At 38.6% G+C, this 21,558-nt stretch overlaps 1 protein-coding gene across 9 annotated transcripts in view; it reads left to right on the top strand.

The window, feature by feature from the left end:
• Positions 1–21,558, top strand: part of LOC125762290 (semaphorin-1A-like) — a 161,968-nt gene that overhangs the window by 115,264 nt on the left and 25,146 nt on the right. For all 9 annotated transcript variants that reach the window (XM_049424213.1, XM_049424208.1, XM_049424206.1 and 6 more), the window contains 2 exons: positions 5–107; positions 19,430–19,538. In XM_049424213.1, the coding sequence (XP_049280170.1) occupies positions 5–107; positions 19,430–19,538 (212 nt within the window). The remainder of the gene's footprint in view (positions 1–4; positions 108–19,429; positions 19,539–21,558) is intronic.

Here is a 21,558-nt window from a genome sequence, read left to right as displayed (position 1 = left end):
CCAGCCGACAAGGAGTACCTTCGATTCCAGGGAAACGAATCGACGAACGATTATTTCAAGCTGGTGCTACGCGATCCGAACAGCAACAATCTGCTAGTGGGTGCACGGTAAGTAGTGAGAGCTAGTTTTACGATCACATTATGTATTCCACTTTCACCCGTTGCATTCTCGAATGCCAGGTAAGGTAAGAAGAATGCGATAGAGAGAAGCGTTATAACAGTGAAAGATGCTGGACTATAACGATGGTAAAGTCAGCGTGTGGGCACTATCGGCTTTCGTCGATCGAATCGAACGAAAAAAAAATCGATTTATGAGTTGAGAACGGTTTAAATTTTATGTTATGCCGTAAGATGATCTGAACCTTTTTGATGCTTTGCTCCCTTCGAGGTTCTTTAACCTTTCGGTAAAATTCTACCGTTTAGATAAATGACGTTAATTTAGTTCAGTCAATTCTAGTTCTTAATGCTAAGAAGATTTTAGCTGAATGGGAAGATTTTCGATTTAGACTATGGTTTGCTTATTATGAAAGATCTTTTTATGACAATTAATTAAAATCGTTGATAAAGATGGAGATTGCACCTTTCAACCGTGTTTTATGTTTAAAACATTTACTCACAATATCCTGAGCGTACAGTGTATTTCTTATGTTTTAGAGCAGTTTAGGCACATACACCACCGGGCCACCCATAATTCCAAAGTATCTAAGCATTAATTAAAGCCAACATTAATTCACTAGTTTAATGATTGTGACGATCAAAATACGGAGAAGTGCCGATTATCTGAGTACCTTTTATCCTGCTGTCCTATCATCCGTGCAGCTCGGAAATGACAGTTTCAAAGATGAATTCACATATGAATTGCAAAACCGATGATGGCAGGAAATTAAAATCTCATTAGGGAATGATACAATTTGCTCAAGTTCGACCAAACAGAACCGATTTATTTTGCATCGTGTAACTAAGAAAAATAACTTTTTGCTTTTGAAAAAAAAAACCACCTACACTAAAGATAATTATATATCAATAAAGAGAGTTATGTGCCTATGATCCGCGATATTCGCTTATCCGGCAAAGGCTAAGTCCCGAAGACCACGGATAATCGGCGTTCCACTGTAGTAACATGCTAAAATTTTATCAAGCTGCAATAAATCACACATATTGTTGCAAGATAATTATATTTAACAACCCTTTTTTTTGCTTATACGACAGAAAAATTGTAAAAAACTCACTTTTTTCTAGGTTATTTAATAAAGCAAATTGATTTTGAAAGTTCATTTATGCCGTCATTTGTTTCACCTTTCATATCCCCAGGCAGGCTCTTTACTGATTGTAGGCACAAACGTACGTGGAAATTCGCTGGGGGTGGTTTTTTCATATAGTTTGTACCGAAAGGGTAATACAGACTGATTGGATTGGATTGCAAGGATGATGTGCATCCGCTACCTTGCGAACGTTTCCGGCCACGAGCGAGACGACATCGTACTGCTGATTGCAACACGCACACACACATGAGGAAAAATGTTCTAATGTGGTGATCTTCTATTCGTACATTCCCATGAAAGATTTTCTGGTATAATGCAATTTGCTTCCAGTTTCACATTGTTTGCATACTCGATTGGCTTCTAGTTTCCGTAAAGCTTAAGAACAGTCGATAAGAAAGGGAAAGATACACATACATTCTCACACTTTTGCTAAAGTTTTGTTCTTCGTTTGGTGGTTTAGCGTTTGTTACGTGGAAGTTAAACAAAGTTTTTCCTTCATGGTATTTTGATAGAACGAAAAAAATAAGCCTTTATACTCCATGTAGTGACCAGCGTTGCTACATCACTTAAGCTTTTGTCAAGTTTAAATAAAAAATCTCTTTAAGATCGATCAACGATTAAAACATTGTATTGTGTTATATTGTATCTTTTTCTCTTTCGGTGAAGATTAAACAACAATTTCAAGAACACCATAATTACGATGCTGTTCTAAGCAATGAAGAATAAATCACTTAATTTGAAGTTGATTGTGTTTTATAAAAAAAAATAATAAAATCATTTTATTTCCAAAAGTCTTATTTATTGGGTTTCTAGCTAGACTTAAATAACGAAACGATAACGAAATGAATCAATATCGAATTATTTTCGTTAAATTCTTACTGTTCCTTTGGGTTCCTATACATATGTGTTCCTTACAGAATATGCACATAGCCGTCATATCCCATTTAAATGCTAAAGAAATTTCACGTTTAAAATTCGCTTCATAGTAAATCCATTGTTTGGTTGCATTTGGTCGTGAAAAATGTATGATTGAAGAATAAAGGAAGATGATAAAACGAGTATGAATGAAATGATGCCTGGCTTACGTTCATGCCGATGGTACGCTACTCCAGTCGGTGAGATCTCCTCCACTAGTTTGTCTAAAAGTTTTCAGCCAGCTGCAAGAAAACGTTCTTTCCGTTTTTGAGGTACCGTCATGAATACCCCCGCAATACGTCTAACACACTGCAACTGCAAAACGCACTATGCATAACTAATGTTTGCATATGATGGCTGCCAGCAGCGAAGCAGTCGGCAGCAGTAGTTTCGATTCGCACCATTAACTATTTCACATTTGAACGCTATGGGAGCTTTTGTACGTTCCCAAGTTGCACCCAGAGCAAGCTCGTTGCGGGTTGGTATTGAATCCTTTAAAGACCGAAAGACGTGTAGGGAGGGGGGACTGTGGTTAAGCAGGTAGCATTCCGGTGCACTTTTCGGCGTCTGTGCATCTGCAATGTGTCGAGCGGACAAGGAATGTGCAATCGGAATGCCACAGTATCAGGGGGATTCGCAAACCCGTTCCGACATCAGGATCGAAGGGTAGACTCATCAAAATCCAAAACCAACCACTCTTCACTGATGTGTGTGTGTGTGGATCTCATGCCGGCGAGGGAAGGAACAGTAAGAGACGTTCGGATATCCCCAATCAGGCACTCGCTTCTGACACGCACTCAAAGGAAAGTTGAATTGAAATCAACGGCCGTCACAGAGGTGTGGGGTGTTGCAGATTTGAAGGTGGCGCTTTGTCCTGTCGTTTGCCACTAACATGCCGACATTAAAATGGAATTCCTTCGAGCCTTTTGATGCGGAGCTGCAGCACATCTGGGCGAAAGGCGAATGGATCGGATTGGTCGGTCGCACTTGACAGGTGATGCTGTCCAATCTCCGCTGACCCGTTGACGACGCAGTAGTAGCCATTTTGAAGAGTGAAATGCGGATAAGTGTGTAGTACCGAAAGTGGAATGTGCTTACCGTGCCGAGATTTGTTCGAAATGGGGCCCGTTTTTCGGGAAATGCATACGAGATTGTGATCATGCTGTAGTGTTCAAACTATTAATTTGAAAATAATCTACAGAGAAAAAGGTACAAACTATTGTTGTTAAGTTCACTTGTCTGATATGAGGTTGATTAGAGGTGAATTTTCAAAGCATTAAAGGAAGGCTATTGACTATTGATGTTTTAAAGATAATGTTTTTTTTTGTTTATGTAACCGAGGAATTTTTCGAGGCTTTACGATATTTATTGTAAATATTTGAAATTTGAGATTACTTAAACTAAACCGTACACGAAATACTCGTTGCGGCCTATTTCCTGGACAAAGAAATAACTGAATGAATGGAAAACAATTTAAACTCCAACACAATTTGTTAAAAAAAGGAATATAAAGCTGTTAGTATTTTATAAATACAACAGTTTAATATTTAGTTGTGAGTATTTTTTAAATTAAGGAGTCATTAGCTCCTACAAAAGTATCAAATAACGACTGGTAATTTAGTGACCATGTACTTTACTTTGAAGTTGATCTTTGAAAGCAATTATATTCTTCGACAGAAATCATTCCATGGTGTAAAATAGTGTTCCACGTTGAAAGGATTTGTGTTTGTCTACATTTAATCGCAAATCATCATTAATAGCCTCTAGGGAAGCAGATATTATACGGTGTATACATTGCAGAATTTGAAATAGGTTTTATTTGTAAAGAGAAAAATTTTCTTTGACCGTTACGATAAAACAAAAATGTAGTATCCTTCACAGAAAGTCATGACCTAGTTCGAAACAACCGGCGGCATCCTATGTATGATGTTCGTAGTATAGAAATTGTCCTGATAGTTAGTGAAACTATTAAGTAGGATGGAATAGTTTCTTAAGAATCTGTGTGGTATTAAACAGTATTTGACAACATCAGGACAGTAGTGAGAACATCAGGAGATGCTATCAATTTTGACAACAAATAAATACAACCCAATGTCGTCATTCGTCTCACAAGGGTGTGATCGGCATCGGACCGACAACACCCTTTGTTCATTCGAATGGCAAATAGTTTTCCTTCGGTTTTCTCGTGTTTCTCGTGCTATCACATTCGTTTTTTTGTTTTGGGATTGATTCTTTCGAAAACGGTTTCCGTTTTCGTTCGGGAAATGTGGCGCCATCATGGACTGAAATGCTGGGTGCAAAAATATGTTTTCACCTTTTTCACGGTTTTTGTGTGTTGATGGATATTACTTTCTTACGTTTGGCATTCGTAACACATGATGATCCTAGCTTCTGTTGATAATATTATTGCTTTGAAATGATGATGATGTAACAGTTGTGGAAATTCCTTAAACTTTAAATTGTTCCGCCTGAATGTTGTGATATTCAAGCGTTTTAACCTTACTGCGTGTGAAGTTCTTTCGGCCGAAGACATTAATTGGTATCGCTTAATGGTAAAATGAAATGAATTAGCGTGTTTGTGAAGGATTGTTTTTAAAAAATCATCCTCAATAGGAAGATTGATTTTATTCAATCGCCTGTCAGCTGTTAATGAATCACGAATTCAAACATTTCCCGACCTCCATTAACTCTCGCATTTCTAACCTTTTTCCCCTTCACGGGCGGATGTCATGATCGATGGTGACAAATTAGTTTAAACGTGCCATCAATTTGCAGTGAATTTCAATTTCAGCACGAGCGCAGTTAGCAAACGGTCTAGAAGATCATTTGGAACATTTATCACGACTTTCCCAAGCAGCGCCACTTTACATTTGATAACAGAAGGCTCTCTGCAACATTGGCTATAGACTGTTTTCTTTTAAAGTGTTTTTTCGCTTCTTCACACTCTTTTTTTACGGAAAATACCAGCAAATGTCCTTACCCGTTATCTTCACTGTCTATCATCGCGCAAGACTAATGACGAACACCGGTATGCCTTTCCTCAGGAGATATTCCATCCCTTAGGTAGAGTTGGGAATTTTTGCGGGGGAACGAAACAGATTTCCTTGTTCTTTGGATGATAGCACTAAAGGAAGCTCTTTTTCTCTTCATATTCTCTTCTTGGCGTAGAAGATTTTGACCCAACCTTCACCTCTGCGTTCAGCTTTACGAAGACCCCTTTCGGCAGAATATTGTACCATTTACTGCAAAGCCACAGGGCGACAAGTAAACGAAAAACACGCTGAAGGAAGCTTTTTTCGATGAACTGGAGGAAAAACAAGCACTCGTCATGATTGATGAGGCTGTCAGCTAGTCTCGCGTTTATCTGAATAGTGTTGATGGAGTTTCCTTTTTTTTGTTTGTTCGTACGTTTTGTTTTTTCCCATTCCTTTCCTTTCGATGATCGTCTTCTATTGCAAAACTGCGCTGCTAATGTCGGCGTATTTTTGTGAAGTTTGTGTTTTTTCGCCTAAATGGCTGTGTTGGAAGATTGTATAGCTGTTTTATAGTAAATATTAAGAGAAAACTAAATAAGAACTGATAATCGCGATACTGTTTATCAATCTGATTCAATTTCAAACATTACAGTGTACGATTTTGACATTTAATTTTCGTATGTAAAATGTCATAAAATAAACTCGCTGAAGTACGCTAGTCTTCTTTTCGGAACTCAAGACTCGTTTACTTGTCCATAATTAGTTCGTACGTTAGGATGCATTTGCGTTGGGATGGATTTTTATCAAAAGGAATTTTTAAAATATAACAATGTTATCTAAAATAACATGAATGTTCAACAAACTTGAAATATTAAGAATGGTATCATGCTATGGATTTTCTCTTCCTATTTTTGATAATAAGTCACCAACAAATCCACGGAGGCTTGAGTAAGCCCCCAATACAACTTACGATCGAAGCTGTAATGGTGTACAAATACCCACATAAGAGGGGTGAAATGAAATGATTCACTGAACGATAGTGTCAAGATAGAACTAGCCGTGTTACCTTATCCTTTTCTTCATCTTTCTTCTCCAAACTATTGGTTGGAAAAGTTGCCACACCATAAGTGAGTCATCAACATGGGCGTGTGTTTATGGAGTAAAGTCTTCGTTTGCACAGCAGCCAGATGGGGTGAGGAAACGCGTGAATGTAAGGAAAAAAAACGAATAGAAAAGTCACATCCTCTGCATACGTTCCGGATGTGGAGAACATCAGTTCGGTAAACATGATCCAGCATCCGTTGGACGGGAAAACGGGAAACTTTTCTCGTTAAATGCTATTGAATTATTTGTAATTATCGACGTGCTTTCCTCCTCTCTCGCAAGGCAGGTTGGTGGAAACTTTCCTCAACCGCAACGTCTCTGACTGACTGCTTTTTCGGAAAGACGGGAATGTATGAATTGAAATCAGCTAACGCAGCTGTCGATTTTAATAACCAAACTTTCAGCTAATGCGCTTCCGATCGTGGCTTATTCTTGTGCGGCCCATGGATCGTTGCTGTTATTCAAATTTACGCTGGTGTGTATATGCGCTTGGTATATACCACAGAGACTCATGTTAAGCGAATATCTTCCATCTCGCTTTAACGATTGATTGAAGTTTAATCCTAGTTTAATTGGCAACTTTGCAGAAGTATGTTGCCGTTGCTTGAATATTTTCCGCGTTGTTTACTTTTTGCATTTGTTGCATTTGAATTTCGTTTGTAAGCTTTTTGATTTACTTCATTTTTGAAATGTTAAAAATGGTTAAAATTGTCTTAATTCTCTTTAAAATAGCTTAAACAGTTGTATCAATTGAAGCAATACTAACTAAATGTACGTTTTGATGTTATTTTCATCAGTGCTTTCTTCAACGTTCAGTTCCTTTTTTCACTTCACAACCCTCCTAACCTTATAACAAATATCTCTAGAGGTGTAACGTACTATATCGCTTATCCCTTATCGCGCTTGTACACAGTATTAATGCTGCCAAAAGTTAAATCATGTGTGCGGCCATAAGATAAAGCAAATACTATCTCAGGCGCAGGATTGGTATTTGTCTCCCTTTTTCTCTCCCTGTCTCTCGCATCCTTTCGTAAGCTTTCTACCGTTCGTAAGCTGCTGCCTAAGGTTTCTGCATTATTTGTAATGTTGGATAAATTTGCTTGGCGCAGTCGACGGCACTTAGGGCCCATTTTCCATGCCAAACATTTCCATCTATCTACCTTAGGGATTTAAAGCGAGGGAAAACTGTCTGAAAATTGCTCCCATTTTGTATGTGTGTGTATTTTGGGGATACAATTTACCCCGATAAGGTAGAACACAGTTTTGTTACATTTGTAAAAAAGAAATGATTACGTAACCAGGTGGTGAATTTTTTTTTGTTATCATGCAAAAAAAACCTCTTGAATTCTTAGGCTAAAAAAACAACAAAACCGACGGAACAAATAACGTACGATCGGTCGTTGTCCTTGTCTACCATTTCTGCATGCTCGAGGGTAGCGTAAAGCTTGGGGATGAATTTTTAAGCAGTCCCGTGCGTGTTCCACTACTGCTGTGTGACATAAGGACGGTTTTTTTGTTTTGCAGTTTTGGTAAACATACTGTTTGTGCGAGCAGGAAAATAAAGTACATCGATTTTTGCGTGGCCAGGATGTTTTTGGGGAATGGTGGTGAAAAATCGATAAACCATAGCGCCGTGTATGGGTAGTAGTAGCATTACAGCATTGATGAAATACCATCGGGTAATGTAGGTTCTTCGATTCGATATGGTTGGCAATAATTCGATTTCGGTTTCCCCCCACTTTCTTGTCAACCTGGAAGCTGATAACTTTAGGCGATGATATTACGCTTGAGGTAAAGCGTGAGACGGTCTTATTTTTTTTAGATTACGTGGAATCCCTTCCGATAACATCCCTCACCATATGTAAGCAAATTACGTTCTGTAAGCAGATGTGTACCGTTTTCCTTGTATCGAAAAATAATGGAACAGCTGTGTAGATATGATTGCTTTAAGAATAATTTTTATTTTCTTTTTTGCTTTATTTTTAGCAGTTATACCAAATTTTAAACCGTTTATTTTGTGTTTATTTGGAATACCAAATATAAATCTTGTTTGTTTTTTTTCTTCCTTTCTTTTCATAAATTTTACCGTTGTCGAATTTCCAGATTTATACCACATTAACGGACGTAAATGGTCCGTTAAATAACTTTCATTCCGATAAATTATCATTAGTTGCGCAGGTAATCGTTGCAGCCATTTTAGTTGTTGCTGCTTTGTTATACTTCCTCTATATTTGTGAGTTCAGTTGATTCTAATTCGATTGTACGTAAACGAAATTGCAAAAACGAAACAAAAACCGACATTGCCCATGAGCTAACTGTATAATAATAAGTGGCCGTTTAAGGGAAATTAATTTCCCATTATTTTATACGTAATCAAATACTCATTTTCGTGCTTGCCGTAAGGTTAGTTTGCAAGGGAGGAAAATAATGGATTCGTGTTTCAGTATTAAAGAATATTAAAGTACTAACACAGGATTGCTTGCTTGCGTATATTGTGGTGTGGTTTTGCAATACAGACAAGTGTCCATTTTAAATGACTTCTACAGGGATAGCTACAATAGCACAGTAGGTATTAACTGGAAACATTCCAACGGTAATAGAATGTACGTCATCTTTATTTTTTTGTTAAGCTAACAATATTGACAATAATATTTGAAATTTGAACCTTCGATTATTTTATATTGAAAATAATAATGCGTTAAAAACTTGTTTCATGGACTCATGAATGACGGACAAAAGTTCACAGTTTTTGATAGAAAAAATGGTTAATAAGTTGATGGTAATAATGGTAAACCACAAATTATTGAACTATTTTATACTTCTGTTGTTTTCTTTGAATGAGATGTGAAGTGGTAGTATAAAACAATTTTCAGAAGGCATCTGTTTTTAAATATGATGTGCATTTATTGTCTATCTCTTCGAAAAGTGTAAAAATACTCGTTAAATTCGATCCGTAAAAAGGAAATGAACCCACATCCATTCAACAAATTATTTCTGTGTTTTTGGGTATGCAATATACGCAAGAGCTGCTGTGCACTACCAGCAGCAAATTTGGTAAGGTTTTTCGCAAAAAAAATAATAATAGTAATGAGATGATTGGTTTACATTTCCAAATTTTCTTCGAATTCGAACATACCTTTCATTGCAAATAATCATCATTCAATCAAATGTGAATGGAGAGCGCAAACATCAATAAGTAATTACCAGCATCAATAATTATTATTGTCAAGGTTCACGTTTCATCCGAAGGTGGTGTTCTTTTCGTACTACCAGGATACACCGTACCTGATACACTGATGTCATCGATAATTTTAGCAAGGATCTCATGTGGCCAACAACAGCAGTGTCCCGCACAATCGCTTCCGCACGCGAACGTTGTAGAATTCATATCATTAGATTTTAATGCTGCTGCCGTTGCAAGGCGGGGAACACCGGGGCGTTTGGAATCCATTTGCATTTGCAGCGTGTGATACGGTACACGGCCTGTGTGCTCTACACACGAACATGCAAGTCAGCGAAACATCGAACCATCAGGCTCCCGTCGATCATCATAATCAACGATGCTCGACGCATATGCTCGTCTCGGGGAAAGCCACACGTGACCTGTTCGGTGATGGTTCGGCGCAGAAAATCAATACGAACAAAATTTCCATTCAGCCAGACGTTCGAGTGTGGAAAGGGGTTTGTCCGTTTCATGCAACATGGTGGGACAGAGGAATGCACGCTAGAGGCTATGCGTTCAAAGGAACGCATGCTACGTATGTGTGGGTCTACGTTCCGTTTCATGCCCGCTACGGCCGGATAGGCCAGACGTCCATACATAATGCAACTAAATTATTGATCAAATAGCCCACACCTACTCTCTAGGGGGTTTTGACACATTTGAATCAGGCTTTAATTTGCTTACGGAATATTAATCACTTAATGAACGTATGAGTGAATGTGTGTATTCCGGAGGTGTTACCGGACCGAGTGTAGGTGCCATGTTTAAAAATGTGTCGTTTTCGCGCTGATTGCTAGCTGTTCCTTTTATGAAAAATAGTTTTTATTAAAAAAAAAAACAAATAAATTTTAAACATATGTTTTACAGCAAACCCACTATGGAATTCAAAAGTGATGTGTTAATTGTTATTATTTCAATTGTTTTTAATTGAAGATTAATAAATACCAAATATTTCCGTACTTTGTAAGATGCGTTCAAACGAATCATTAGAAGTCTTTTTTTATTATGCGAAATTTTCTTCATGTTATATGAAGTTGATTATAATAATTATAATTTATTTCCTTAAAAAATTGTTAAAAAAAATTCAGGTAAACATTCAACAATTTCTTCTTTTTTTTAGCATTTCTATCTCAGAATTAGGTATCGGTCCTACCTTGTGAAAAACAATTATTGTTAATTTTTCATATCAGACTAAGGTATATAAATATCATAGCATCTTTAAAACAACTTTTGCAGTAAAACCTGCTGCTTGCCTTACGTTGCTTGTTAGCAAACATTTTAAGAAGACGGAAAAAAGCAGTACCGAAGGAAGATGAAAACAAATTGAGAAGATCTTAATTATCGTGGAATATGAAAAGAACAACCTTTCCCTCAACGGCTTGCCGTGCTTTCGTTGGATGCTGCTTCCGGTCAGCCACGCCCGTTCGTTCCGATGGTTTTAACTTTGTTCGGTTACTAATTAATTTCTGCTGTTTATATCTCTATTAAAAAACGTGACTGAATGAAAAACGAAACCCTCCCCATTTGCAAAACCGGTTTGGGGGAAGACTGGGGAAAATCTTCACCGAAAAAAAGGACCTCAAAAGCGGGTAGAACAAGGGATTTTCTAAAAATTCCTAGTACGAACTGCTGCAGTGGGAGAATGAAATAGAGCACCATTTTGAAGGTGGGAAGGTTTCAAGGGTGGAGGCAAAGTTTTGCGATAAATTTAATAACTCCTTAATAACTTCGGTGTCGGTACCGGGCAGGATCTTGATTGAAGTGAAGGGATTAAAACAAAAAAAACGCCCCGTGAAAGAAACACGGTTGGGTATGACGTAAGAACCCGTTAAACCTTTCATTTGTCCGTGTGGCCGCATTTGTTTGTGAAGGTATTTGTTAAGCCCGATTTGGAAGGCGTTAGATTTGTTGCTTTTCACGAGGGTTATGCATTGCTTGGTGAAGATTTAATTAGACGTTAAGCTATGATTGAACTTCTGTTTCAACAGCATGCCATTCGGGTTTCTTCACTTTTATTTGAAGTGGTAAATGGTGGAGTAAGTTCTATTGACAGCTTACTTTAGCTGGGTTTAAAGTTAACTGTAGAAAGTCATATTTCTACATATTAAACGAATTAAACTAAATGTTACGATTTCGAGTTGTGAGTGGGTAGGTGGCTCGAGAGTTATTTTTATTTTTAATGCCTTAATTAACAAATAATTTTTTTAAACATTTATTTATTTCCCAAATTATTTTTCCGATACCGGATTTTTCCGGACCATATTTCCGATTTCTTAGGTTTCTTTGTCTTATCTAAATTAAGTAATATTTAAGACAATTTCTAAAAAACAAGTGCTCATGTAATTGCTCAAAGTTTGTAAATTAATTCTCTTCATATTTGGCCTCCAAAACTGTCCATATGGAGAATTGTTAAATTGGTTTTTAGCTAACCAGCAGCTTGGGATATAAAGATTCGAGATCTTCCACAGCTTTCAGTTTCGTTACTTCATTAGCGAGAATGAGAGATAGCTCCTACCTTTTCTTTCAATTGCAGCACACTATTACAGCTCATTACGGGCAACATTTCAACTGCTTCCAACTGGCTGACTTTTAGAGGCGATTACACGAAAACCATTAGCGAAGGAAATGGGCAAAACTAACTTGCACGTAAAAATTGCTCATCCACGCGTTAAAAACTCCCCCCTCCAAACCAGCCAAAAACATGCTCTTGAGAGTGTGCCAAAGCTGACGGGCGTGGTTCAAAAGTTGAACAAGAAACGCAAAGAGCCTACACGGGGTAGTGTATAAGCTTTCGCGTAAAGAACCTATTGACGAGTGTTTAAATGAAGGTGGTAAAACTAGCGGGCTTAAGACAGATTCATGCAAAAGTTGCGTTCGGTTCTTTCTACGGCCAAAGCGCAAATGCTTTCCCCCATCATCGTTTATCATCCATTAACCTTGGCCTAGGTATGCGTTAGCCATGGAGGGGTTTCACGAACGATTTCCACTAGAGCAAGCTACCCTTAAATTATAGTCATGTTGTGGAGCACAAGCAAAAGCACAAAACCATCGCAAGAATTTCTCCAAGAAAGCGTAATTTATCGTCCCGTGATTTATGCTCTTTCATCTTATGTTAATTAAATGAACGCTGCTATAAATTACTAACCGAGCGCGACAGAAGTCACACCGGATCGGTCTTTCCTGGGAAGTAAAGGAGTGGTCGCTTTAACGCTTTAGCTACCGAAAAGCTCCTGAAGAGATTTCGCTTCTAGGGAAAGGGGTTTTTGGTGGGATGATGCGTTTATTGGAAGAAAGACAAAATATTTTCTGCGAAATGTTAGTTAAGTTGACCGAAAAAATTAGGAGCAAAATGTTCAATAATCTAGCCACGTGGAAAGTATCCATATGGATATTGAAGTGCATAAAAGTGCATAACTTAAAAAAAGATAGCACACATACGAATTAAACCTGTCAGAAGGTAGGAGAATAAGAAATAAGGAAAATAAGAAAAAAGAATTGAAGAAGAACCTATAAAAACCGCTGGATGGGCCTGCGGAGATGCTTAAAGATGAAAACGGCGAATAAAGACCAATTTTTTGGCACACATACGGGTAGTGATGGGTAAAATATAAATTTTGTCGGAGTTGGGCCGGTTCGACTCCGCCGCCGTCTGTAGTTGGAATCGGAATGATTCCGCCAGAAATGAGTGGAGGATGGGGGGACTCCATCAAACCCACTCGAACTCAACCGTACTCGACCGAACTCGACCGGACTCAATCGGATTCGACTGGACTCATCTTTGGTTTTTAGTCGGAGTCGGAATCAATTATTCATACGCGGAGTCGGAGTGGATCCACGATTCCACTCCGGATTACCCATCACTACCTACGAGCTAAATGTGCTAAACGGTGTTCGGCAAAAAGAGTCTTTCAAGTTAGAAATTTTTGAAGTTAGACATTTTCCAACAGTAGGTGTTTGTATACCAAGAACCTAAAATTGTCTTCTAGGTCGACATTAGAATTTTATTTGTTTATAACCAACCTTCATAATTTTACCTCAGTTTTTTTGTAAATTGAATGTGCGTCCATTCAGGTTTCAGTTCCAGGTATAACTCTGTCAAGTAATTTCACCAGGGACTGGGCGCCTCCATGATCAGTCGAATTTTTGCTTCAAAATCGATTTGTTTACTTACGTGGAACGGACGTTGTGCATAGTACAGAAAATAATTTCTTCTTCCGAAAAACGTTTGTGTAATGCGTAGGATAAGAAAAATGTCGTTTCATGGAACCATATGGCTGCAAATGATGGAATCCATCAGAAGTAGAAAAAAACGAATAAAAAATACGATCCTCAGCGTGATCTTCGTTCGCAAAGTAGTGTAAAAAGCAGTTCTTCACCGAAAAGAAAATCGCCCAAAAAGGGTAGTGTGATGATACGATGAAATGCATCGCTTCCATCATCCAGTTATGGCGCTAGCGAATAGATACGATAAAGTGACATTAAACATAATGTACCATAAAAAAAAGCTTTACGTGCAAGATGTACCGAGAGGATATGGTGCGCGCCATCGGATGCATCGCATCTGCAAGCCCCGGTGGACGGTACAAGGATTAATAAAAATGCTTATGATGCACTTTTATTGCGTCATTCTCGAATCCAGCAAACTGTGCTTGGTGCTGCACAGCAAAAGCAACGAGGGAAATATGTACGGTGTAGTAATATCCAAATGAAAATCAAGTGGGAAAAGTTAGGAAGTTATTGTACAAGCGGTTATGATAGTTCTCGTTCCTCAACAAGGATGAGTGTGTATGTGTGTGTGGTTCATAGGAATGTTATGTCCATGCTTATTGGACTCGGTATTCGCAGCTACTGTAACGTCGAGTTGATGCACTGGATGTAGAGTTCCGGTTGTTTGAGTACGAATTTAATTAAACTTTTGCTGGCAACTTTTGACACTTGTGCGGTACGTGGAACTGGTATGGTCGTACTATTTAGTGCAACAACCGCATTGTTTGAACTAACGTATTGATATGCTAAATTTAACGGATTTAGTATGTTGTTTTAATTTCCTAAAGAATGATTGCAGAGTCACTTTTACGTTTAATAAAAATGGAGTGATTTAAAATCTACATTGCCAACAAGCAAATGGTCTTTAACGTTGACGGTAGCATAGGTACCTTCGAAACGTCGCTTTCCCGTCAAGAGCTAGTACCATCATCGTCTCTCAATTCAATGCACCGTAAGTGCACACGTTCATAGCCGATTGTATGCGCTCACCTCTCTTGGAGCGGAACCAACTCGAACCATTCGAGCTACGGTTGGAAAAACTTGTTGCCCCGTCCGGATCGGGGCCAGTGGTGGAAGGCTGTCAGTGTGGATGCTTCACGAGGTTTACTGAAGTGAAGTGATTGATTATTTACCGACGTGTGTACCGAGCGTGGTGCAGGTCCGGATGTGCACCCGGGAACATTTCCTGGTCTCTGGACAAACAGGCGACGAAAGTCATGCACACGAAGAAGTAAACCTAGCCGTCGTCATACCCATTTGACCGTTGGTAGCAAGGACGCGGCCAGATCGGTTGCATAAGAGCTTGGTGCTTTCGGTTCCAAGTTGGAGTAGTACCCGGTACTTGGTGGTTTGGAGAAGCTCTAGCAAAGCCCAACCTGAGAATGGCCGGAAGAAAAGCCAACTGCAAGCACACCAACCCCCTCCCTCACCCACCCCGAACTGAACCAAGTATACACGGTCGCATCGGTGTAGTGACGATATAGTACCAGCTCCTTCGCAAAAATCATGCTCCCGAAGAATGAAATTCTTCTTCTCCATAGCGTGTTGTAACGGGTTGTAATGGACTCATAAAAGCAGCAACGCATGAAGTCTCAAGCGCTGGTGACGGTTGATAGGCGCCCTACGGTGGTAATTCAGTGTGATAAATTAGTTTGCTTTTACTCGTGAAATGTGCCACTGGGAAGCAGAATGAAAAATGATTACCGAGAGGTTTGTCGCTAGCAGTGCCAGGGAAACTGGGGGTGGAACTGTCACAATGGTGGCTGGCAATACGTTGGCTGGTGAAACGCTTTATGACATTTTTGCCACGACACAGTGCCCTGGCATTTCGCCCATCCACTTGGTGGCAAGATAGGATGGTGCAAGTTTTTGGCACATGTAAACGGCTCGTAGAACCGAGGAATAATGTCGGAAAAGTGATGGAATACAATGTCGTAGTGGTATTTGTATAGGTTTTTGTTGTTCGTGTTTTAGTGTGCATTGAACAAAGATTCTGCTTTTTACTGGACTGTGTATGGTGGGATTTTTGGGTAAGAATTCATTCTCTTATTTAATTGTTTGTTGTTTCGTTTTTGTGCTCGAAAGAAACTGATTTGAACAGTCAAACATATTGTATTGATATAGTTGTTATTTTATATTCTTTTCAACTATGAAATGTACGTTTCTAATGCTAGCTGAAAATTTTACTTATTTAATAGTTATGTTATAGGGTCGGTTTGGGGCGGCCCGGTGGTGCATGTGATAAACGGCGCCAGTCCACACGGCCGGACCGGGTTCAAATCCCATCCGGACCGTCCCCCCGTAGCAAGTACTGACTATCCGGCTACGTGGTAAAATAAGTCTAGTAAGCCAGAAATGGCCGGCGTGACCTGTAAGGTCGTTAAGCCAAGAAGAAGAAGATAGGGTCTAACTAAAATGACAAACTTGGCTTGCTTTTTTCATTCGTTTTGATGAAAAATTGAAAGATTTTATTTTAAAAAAATATGTTTATAATGATAATGGATTATAAATGCCACGAGGGCTTTATGATGGTGTATGTGTTAAACGGCAATGGTTCCACACTACATCAATGACTGACTATCCGGCTACGTGGTAAAAGTCTAATAAGCCAAAAATGGCCGGCGTGACCTTAGAGATCGTTAATCCAAGAAGAAGAAGATGTGTTGATCACGCCAAAGTGGGTCGTTTTTGCTTGGTATAGGCTGTTCATGACTATAGGTTAAGAATGCTATTTTATAGGTTTATTTTAATTACTTCGTTTAACTACGATATGCTCTTTCGGATGATCCCTAACTATCCCTAACGGATTCTACAACATTGGCCAATAAATATGCACGGCTTCTTAATTAACCTCTAAACAGCTGAGCTCCATAGGGTGAAAGAATGCAACAAAACATTCTTGCACTTGACCACCACAAAAATCTCCCATTTTTCCACACAACCATTGTCAGCGAATGCAGTGACGCAAAACATGTGCTTGGGAATGATGTTTGTTTATTGATTTATTGTAACCTTCCGTTCTCATGCGCCTGCTTGCGAGGGGTTTCGGTTTGACGCTATGCAGTGCGTGGCTTCGGGTGTATATTTATGGCAACATAAAGTCAACAACGTGCGACCAGCTCCCTATACAGTAGCAAACATGTGGTACGGGTGCCTTCATAAATTAGCATTAATTGTAAATGTTTAAAATCTTCAAACTCCGCGCTGCGCTTAATATTATGAGCGTGTTGATTGGCCGTCTGGTTAATCTGCTGGCAGAACTAACGGATAGTACAACGTATTGTGGGGTTTTTGTTTTTCTGCTCTAGTTTATCTAGACGAAGAACACCAGCAGTATACCAAGATCTGGAATGTAATGATATTAATTCGACGCCTCCTGTACTTGCAGCCTTCTAAGAATGCTTAATATGCATTGCTCACCATATCCACAGGCGCTGTGCGTTGTATTCTTTTCGAAGGTTGACTAATTTAAATTGAGCGACGTATGTCCCATGACGGGCGGGGGACCGATTTTGACAGAACGCAAGAGCGTCATGTCAAAATGATGTGCGCGACATTCGACGTTCCGCATGGGCCGAGAAGTTCTCCAGAGCATCGAAATGGAATTTTGTTGTACGATTTTCGAGAAACTCGTGCCAGCTGAATTCATCACTTTCGCACCCATTTCCATGCGTGTGGTAGTTTTCTGGGGTTGGGTTTTGTGAATTTTGAGATTCCATCACGATCATCAGCATGGTGCGCAACATCATCAGATGGTGGGCATATGTGTGACGATACTTGAACCCATTTCTCCGTTTGGCAGATGATGCTGCCGGCTGGCAGTTACAAATTGATGTAATGAATATAAACGTAATTTATGACGACACCTAATTGCTGTCTGCTGTGTAGAATATTACCCGTGCCTACCGAAATATTTAGCTTTTGGATGATTGTGCGGTTGACACGGGCGGTTCGCTAAGATGTGTTTGACAGGCTCACGCGTGTATGTGGGAGTAGTGGAGTGGTTTGACATTATGATGATGGTTTTTGCAACATTTAATGGACTGCTGGCACTGGCTGCTCTTTTCCCGGTTTTGTTACTGCTCAGATAATGGGACGGTACGAAAAGAGGTATCTTCGTATTTTTATCGCTCAAGACGCTTCAGTGTTGACGCTTCACTGTCAACTTGGTTGATAAGACGAACCCATTATGTAAAAAGGATCGCCAAGGCTGGAAAATATGCGTCTACCATTATTCAAATGGTATCGCACAAAGTCTAATGAGAAAGACACTTATTTTTTTATTTATTGATACAATATGTGAAATAGACTACGATTTTAGATTAAGGACGGTGTTACAAGGATTATGTTTTCGGTGTGAGAATATCATACTTTTCATTGCTGCTTAAGAACGGCCAGGCCGTTTCAAAACTTTTCTTTTGCATGAAGCAGGAAGGTCAGTATTTGCTACTGGAGAGACGATCCGGATGAGATTTGATACCCGGTCTTGTCATGTGGAATCGGCACCGTTTATCACATACCGTCCCTGTATCATATTTTTAGTATCTTTTTACTTTTAGTACTTTTTATTTTTAGTACTTTTTATCTATTGTAAGACTGATATAAGCATTATATAAAATAGTACAATACAAAAAAATTAAAAAAATATATTAATCGATATTCATCTAAAATAAATAAATGTAATAATTTTATTTTTTTATTCATATTTCAACATTCAACAATTCAACACTTTGATCTCATTATGCTGTATAATAAACCACACAATTGTATAATATTTGTGGTTTCATGTTCACGTTAACTGTACGCAATGAGTTGAAGAAACTAATATGTCTGCATGTGAAATGAATTAAACCATTTTCCCGTTTATTCTACCGCAACGGAAAATGGCCTGTTTCCGACTGCAAGCAAGTGTACAGGTGTTGAAAATCACACACTGAAACATAAAATCATCTACAGTTTACCTTCGTTTTTCACCCAACCACGTACACTTGATGTGTGGTGCAGCTAGTACCTCCAACTATGAGTGGTGGGTATTGCAGCTTGAAGAGACATTTTCCGCCACTCGGACACTCGGAAGCACTTGGCACTGGGAACGTTTTTCCATATTGCCGCTATTGTGTTGTAAACTGGCCTGCTTTTCCAAGTTTTCGGATTGCATTTGTGGGGAGAAATAACAGCGGAAAGGTACACATTTTTTTTTGCCCACTTCGACCGTAACGATGCTCTTTCATCCTTGAAGAGTCGTTACTTGGAAAGCTAGTTATAAGCGTTTTTTTGTGCGTGTCACAATTTTGCAAAAAAGTGCTTTTTTTACTTATTTGATTTGAAAAAAGTTCTTAAGCTCTAGATTTGTTATGTAAAATATCCCAAAAAGTATAGTTAGACTTAAAAAAATATCTCTGAAAATGCTCCGTTCGTTTAGTGAATCTAAAAAAAATTGAAGATTTTGTTGAAAAGTAATCGCATAATTTTTCAGAACATACCCACCCTACGTTCCATAATAAAATTTCCACAAATTGTATACCATAAAGCTTCATTATCCAAGCGTTCAACGTCGTTTCGGTGCAAAACTAACTGTGATGCGCGGTATATCTTACACACCTAATCGTCGTGCCCATTTTTGCGTAATTTAATGGTCTTTAATTCTCCTTTTCTCTCTCTTTTTCTCTTCTTTTCTCCATGCAGGAACATCGTCTACAATCTTAGCATCTACGATCTGGTGGAAACGACGCGTCTCTCATGGTATTCATCGGACGACGACATCAAGATGTGCATTGTAAAGGGCAAGGATGAGGTACGTTTTGTGTGTGGCCATTTCCATTTACCGAGTGAAAAAGTTAGCCAAACAGTAGCCGGGGGTATTCTTCCCCATGGATGGCAAAGGTTTACATTCATTAGGACCGGCTTATCTTGCGGGAGAAGGTGGTCGATTTTCATAATGTTGCTCGTTTCTTGGGGTTCAGTGTTTGGTTCATTTTGGGCGATAATCAGACTTTTCAGTGCGCTCTAATCGCTCGTAAACATATACGCTGGGTAGATGGTAGGTTTGTGGATTTGCCCTGGGTGGCAGAGTGAATGTTAGTGGTGGATACTTAGGTATGTGGTTGATAATGTTTGTCCTGGTTATCATTTCTTCCATTAATGATTTTCTGTGCTTATCATAGAAAGGTTCGTAATAAATGTGACAAACGTTTATTAAACGATTGTAGGAGTTTACAGTTTTCCTATGTAAAACAATTATTATATTATTAAGAAAAAACTGTTGATTATTTTAATGCTAGATTTGATAAAGAAATCAACAAAAAGTTTGGAGATACGATCTGCTTCAAATTGGTCTGTACTCGTATAAAAGTAATATAAAAACAACAACAAAATATTAGTTGGTGTATTTATTTTTCCAACGGTAATACGGTCATTCCTCAAGAAATTAAAAATTATCACTCGGTGAACAAACATCCTGGCATCGTCCGTAGTTTTTTTTTTGTTGGCCACTGTATATGATTTCTGTTCCACCGGATTGTCATGTTGAAGGACGATTTCGGTTTTTACTAGACAAAAATGCAAAGGATAAACAAAGTTTCGGGCAGGCCCCAGCCGCTAAAGTTGTTGCTAACGATTTGGTTATGCAAATGACCTGTGATAACATGTACGCTCACAATGATCACCGAGGCTAACCGGAACGGCACGGAAAGGGATAGGTTAGCTTGTTCGGGATTTTCCAACCATCCATTGGCAGTTTCCCCACGATGTTTTGCACGCGATGTTCTCATCGGGCCTTGTTCGTTGGTACAACACGGCGGCAACCCTGTGTGTGACCGAAAGCAATTTCGGCGCGTTCTGTTTGCTTATGATACTAGTTGCGAAAATAATAATCCATAAGAGTGTGACGGTGAACTGGGTGAACAGGGTGAACCGGCTGCTCAGAGGGAAGAAAAGATATGACTGTCCAAATATTCTATCTCGCCATTCAACTTAATTAAAATTATTCCAGCTGCACTAACGAAAGCAATGAAAAGCTCTAGCGAGAAGGGTGTGTAACATGGTCCGTGTTCTCCTTTTTTTTGGGGAGATTTGCAACAAACAAACAATCCTATCTTTCCCGAGGACAAAGACCATTTTCTTTGGACCAATTTCTGGGCGACCAGAAGCAAATGGGGTGTGCATACACTTTTTTCACAGGGTGTAGGATGTGTAATCTTCGTATAATAAACACATGGAAGTGATGGTTGTAGAGAGGCTTTTAGTAGAATTAAATTTAAAACAATTTTCCAATGATTTCGTAACACAGTGGCTAATGTGTATATTTGAATGTTAATTGTTTAAAGAAAACATTTACATGGTGAATACATATAAATTGTAAGTTGAATTTAGATTTTGATGCTGTTTTCTTTGTGAAACAAAACGTTCACCTTATCCCCATTGAAATTAATCGAGAAATATAACTCTAAATCTGAACTAATATTACCTTGATAAGTATAATGGCTACGAATTCTATAACCTTTAGAAATCAAGTAGTTCTATTTTTGTTTATAAGTAGCAAAATCATTAGTTTTGCTCGGAGAACCAAGGGTGAAATTAAAAGGGTTATTTGAATTACCTTTCTATAAAAAAAGCAGAAAATAAGTGTTGTCTTTGTGTGATAAACATGGTCGACATAGAATTTTAAATAAAGAAAAGTCTTGAAATTTGATTAAATTAATTTTGGTTAGGCAAGCTGCTTGCAAAAGTGTTTGTTGCTAATAAAACCAAACACAGTCAAAATTTAACCGAGACCGAGACAAAATTTAAACATTATACGCTTCTATATTTTAAAA

Source organism: Anopheles funestus, chromosome 2RL, assembly GCF_943734845.2.
Source record: "Anopheles funestus chromosome 2RL, idAnoFuneDA-416_04, whole genome shotgun sequence".
NCBI lineage: Eukaryota > Metazoa > Arthropoda > Insecta > Diptera > Culicidae > Anopheles > Anopheles funestus.
This window is presented reverse-complemented; position numbering and strand designations above follow the sequence as displayed.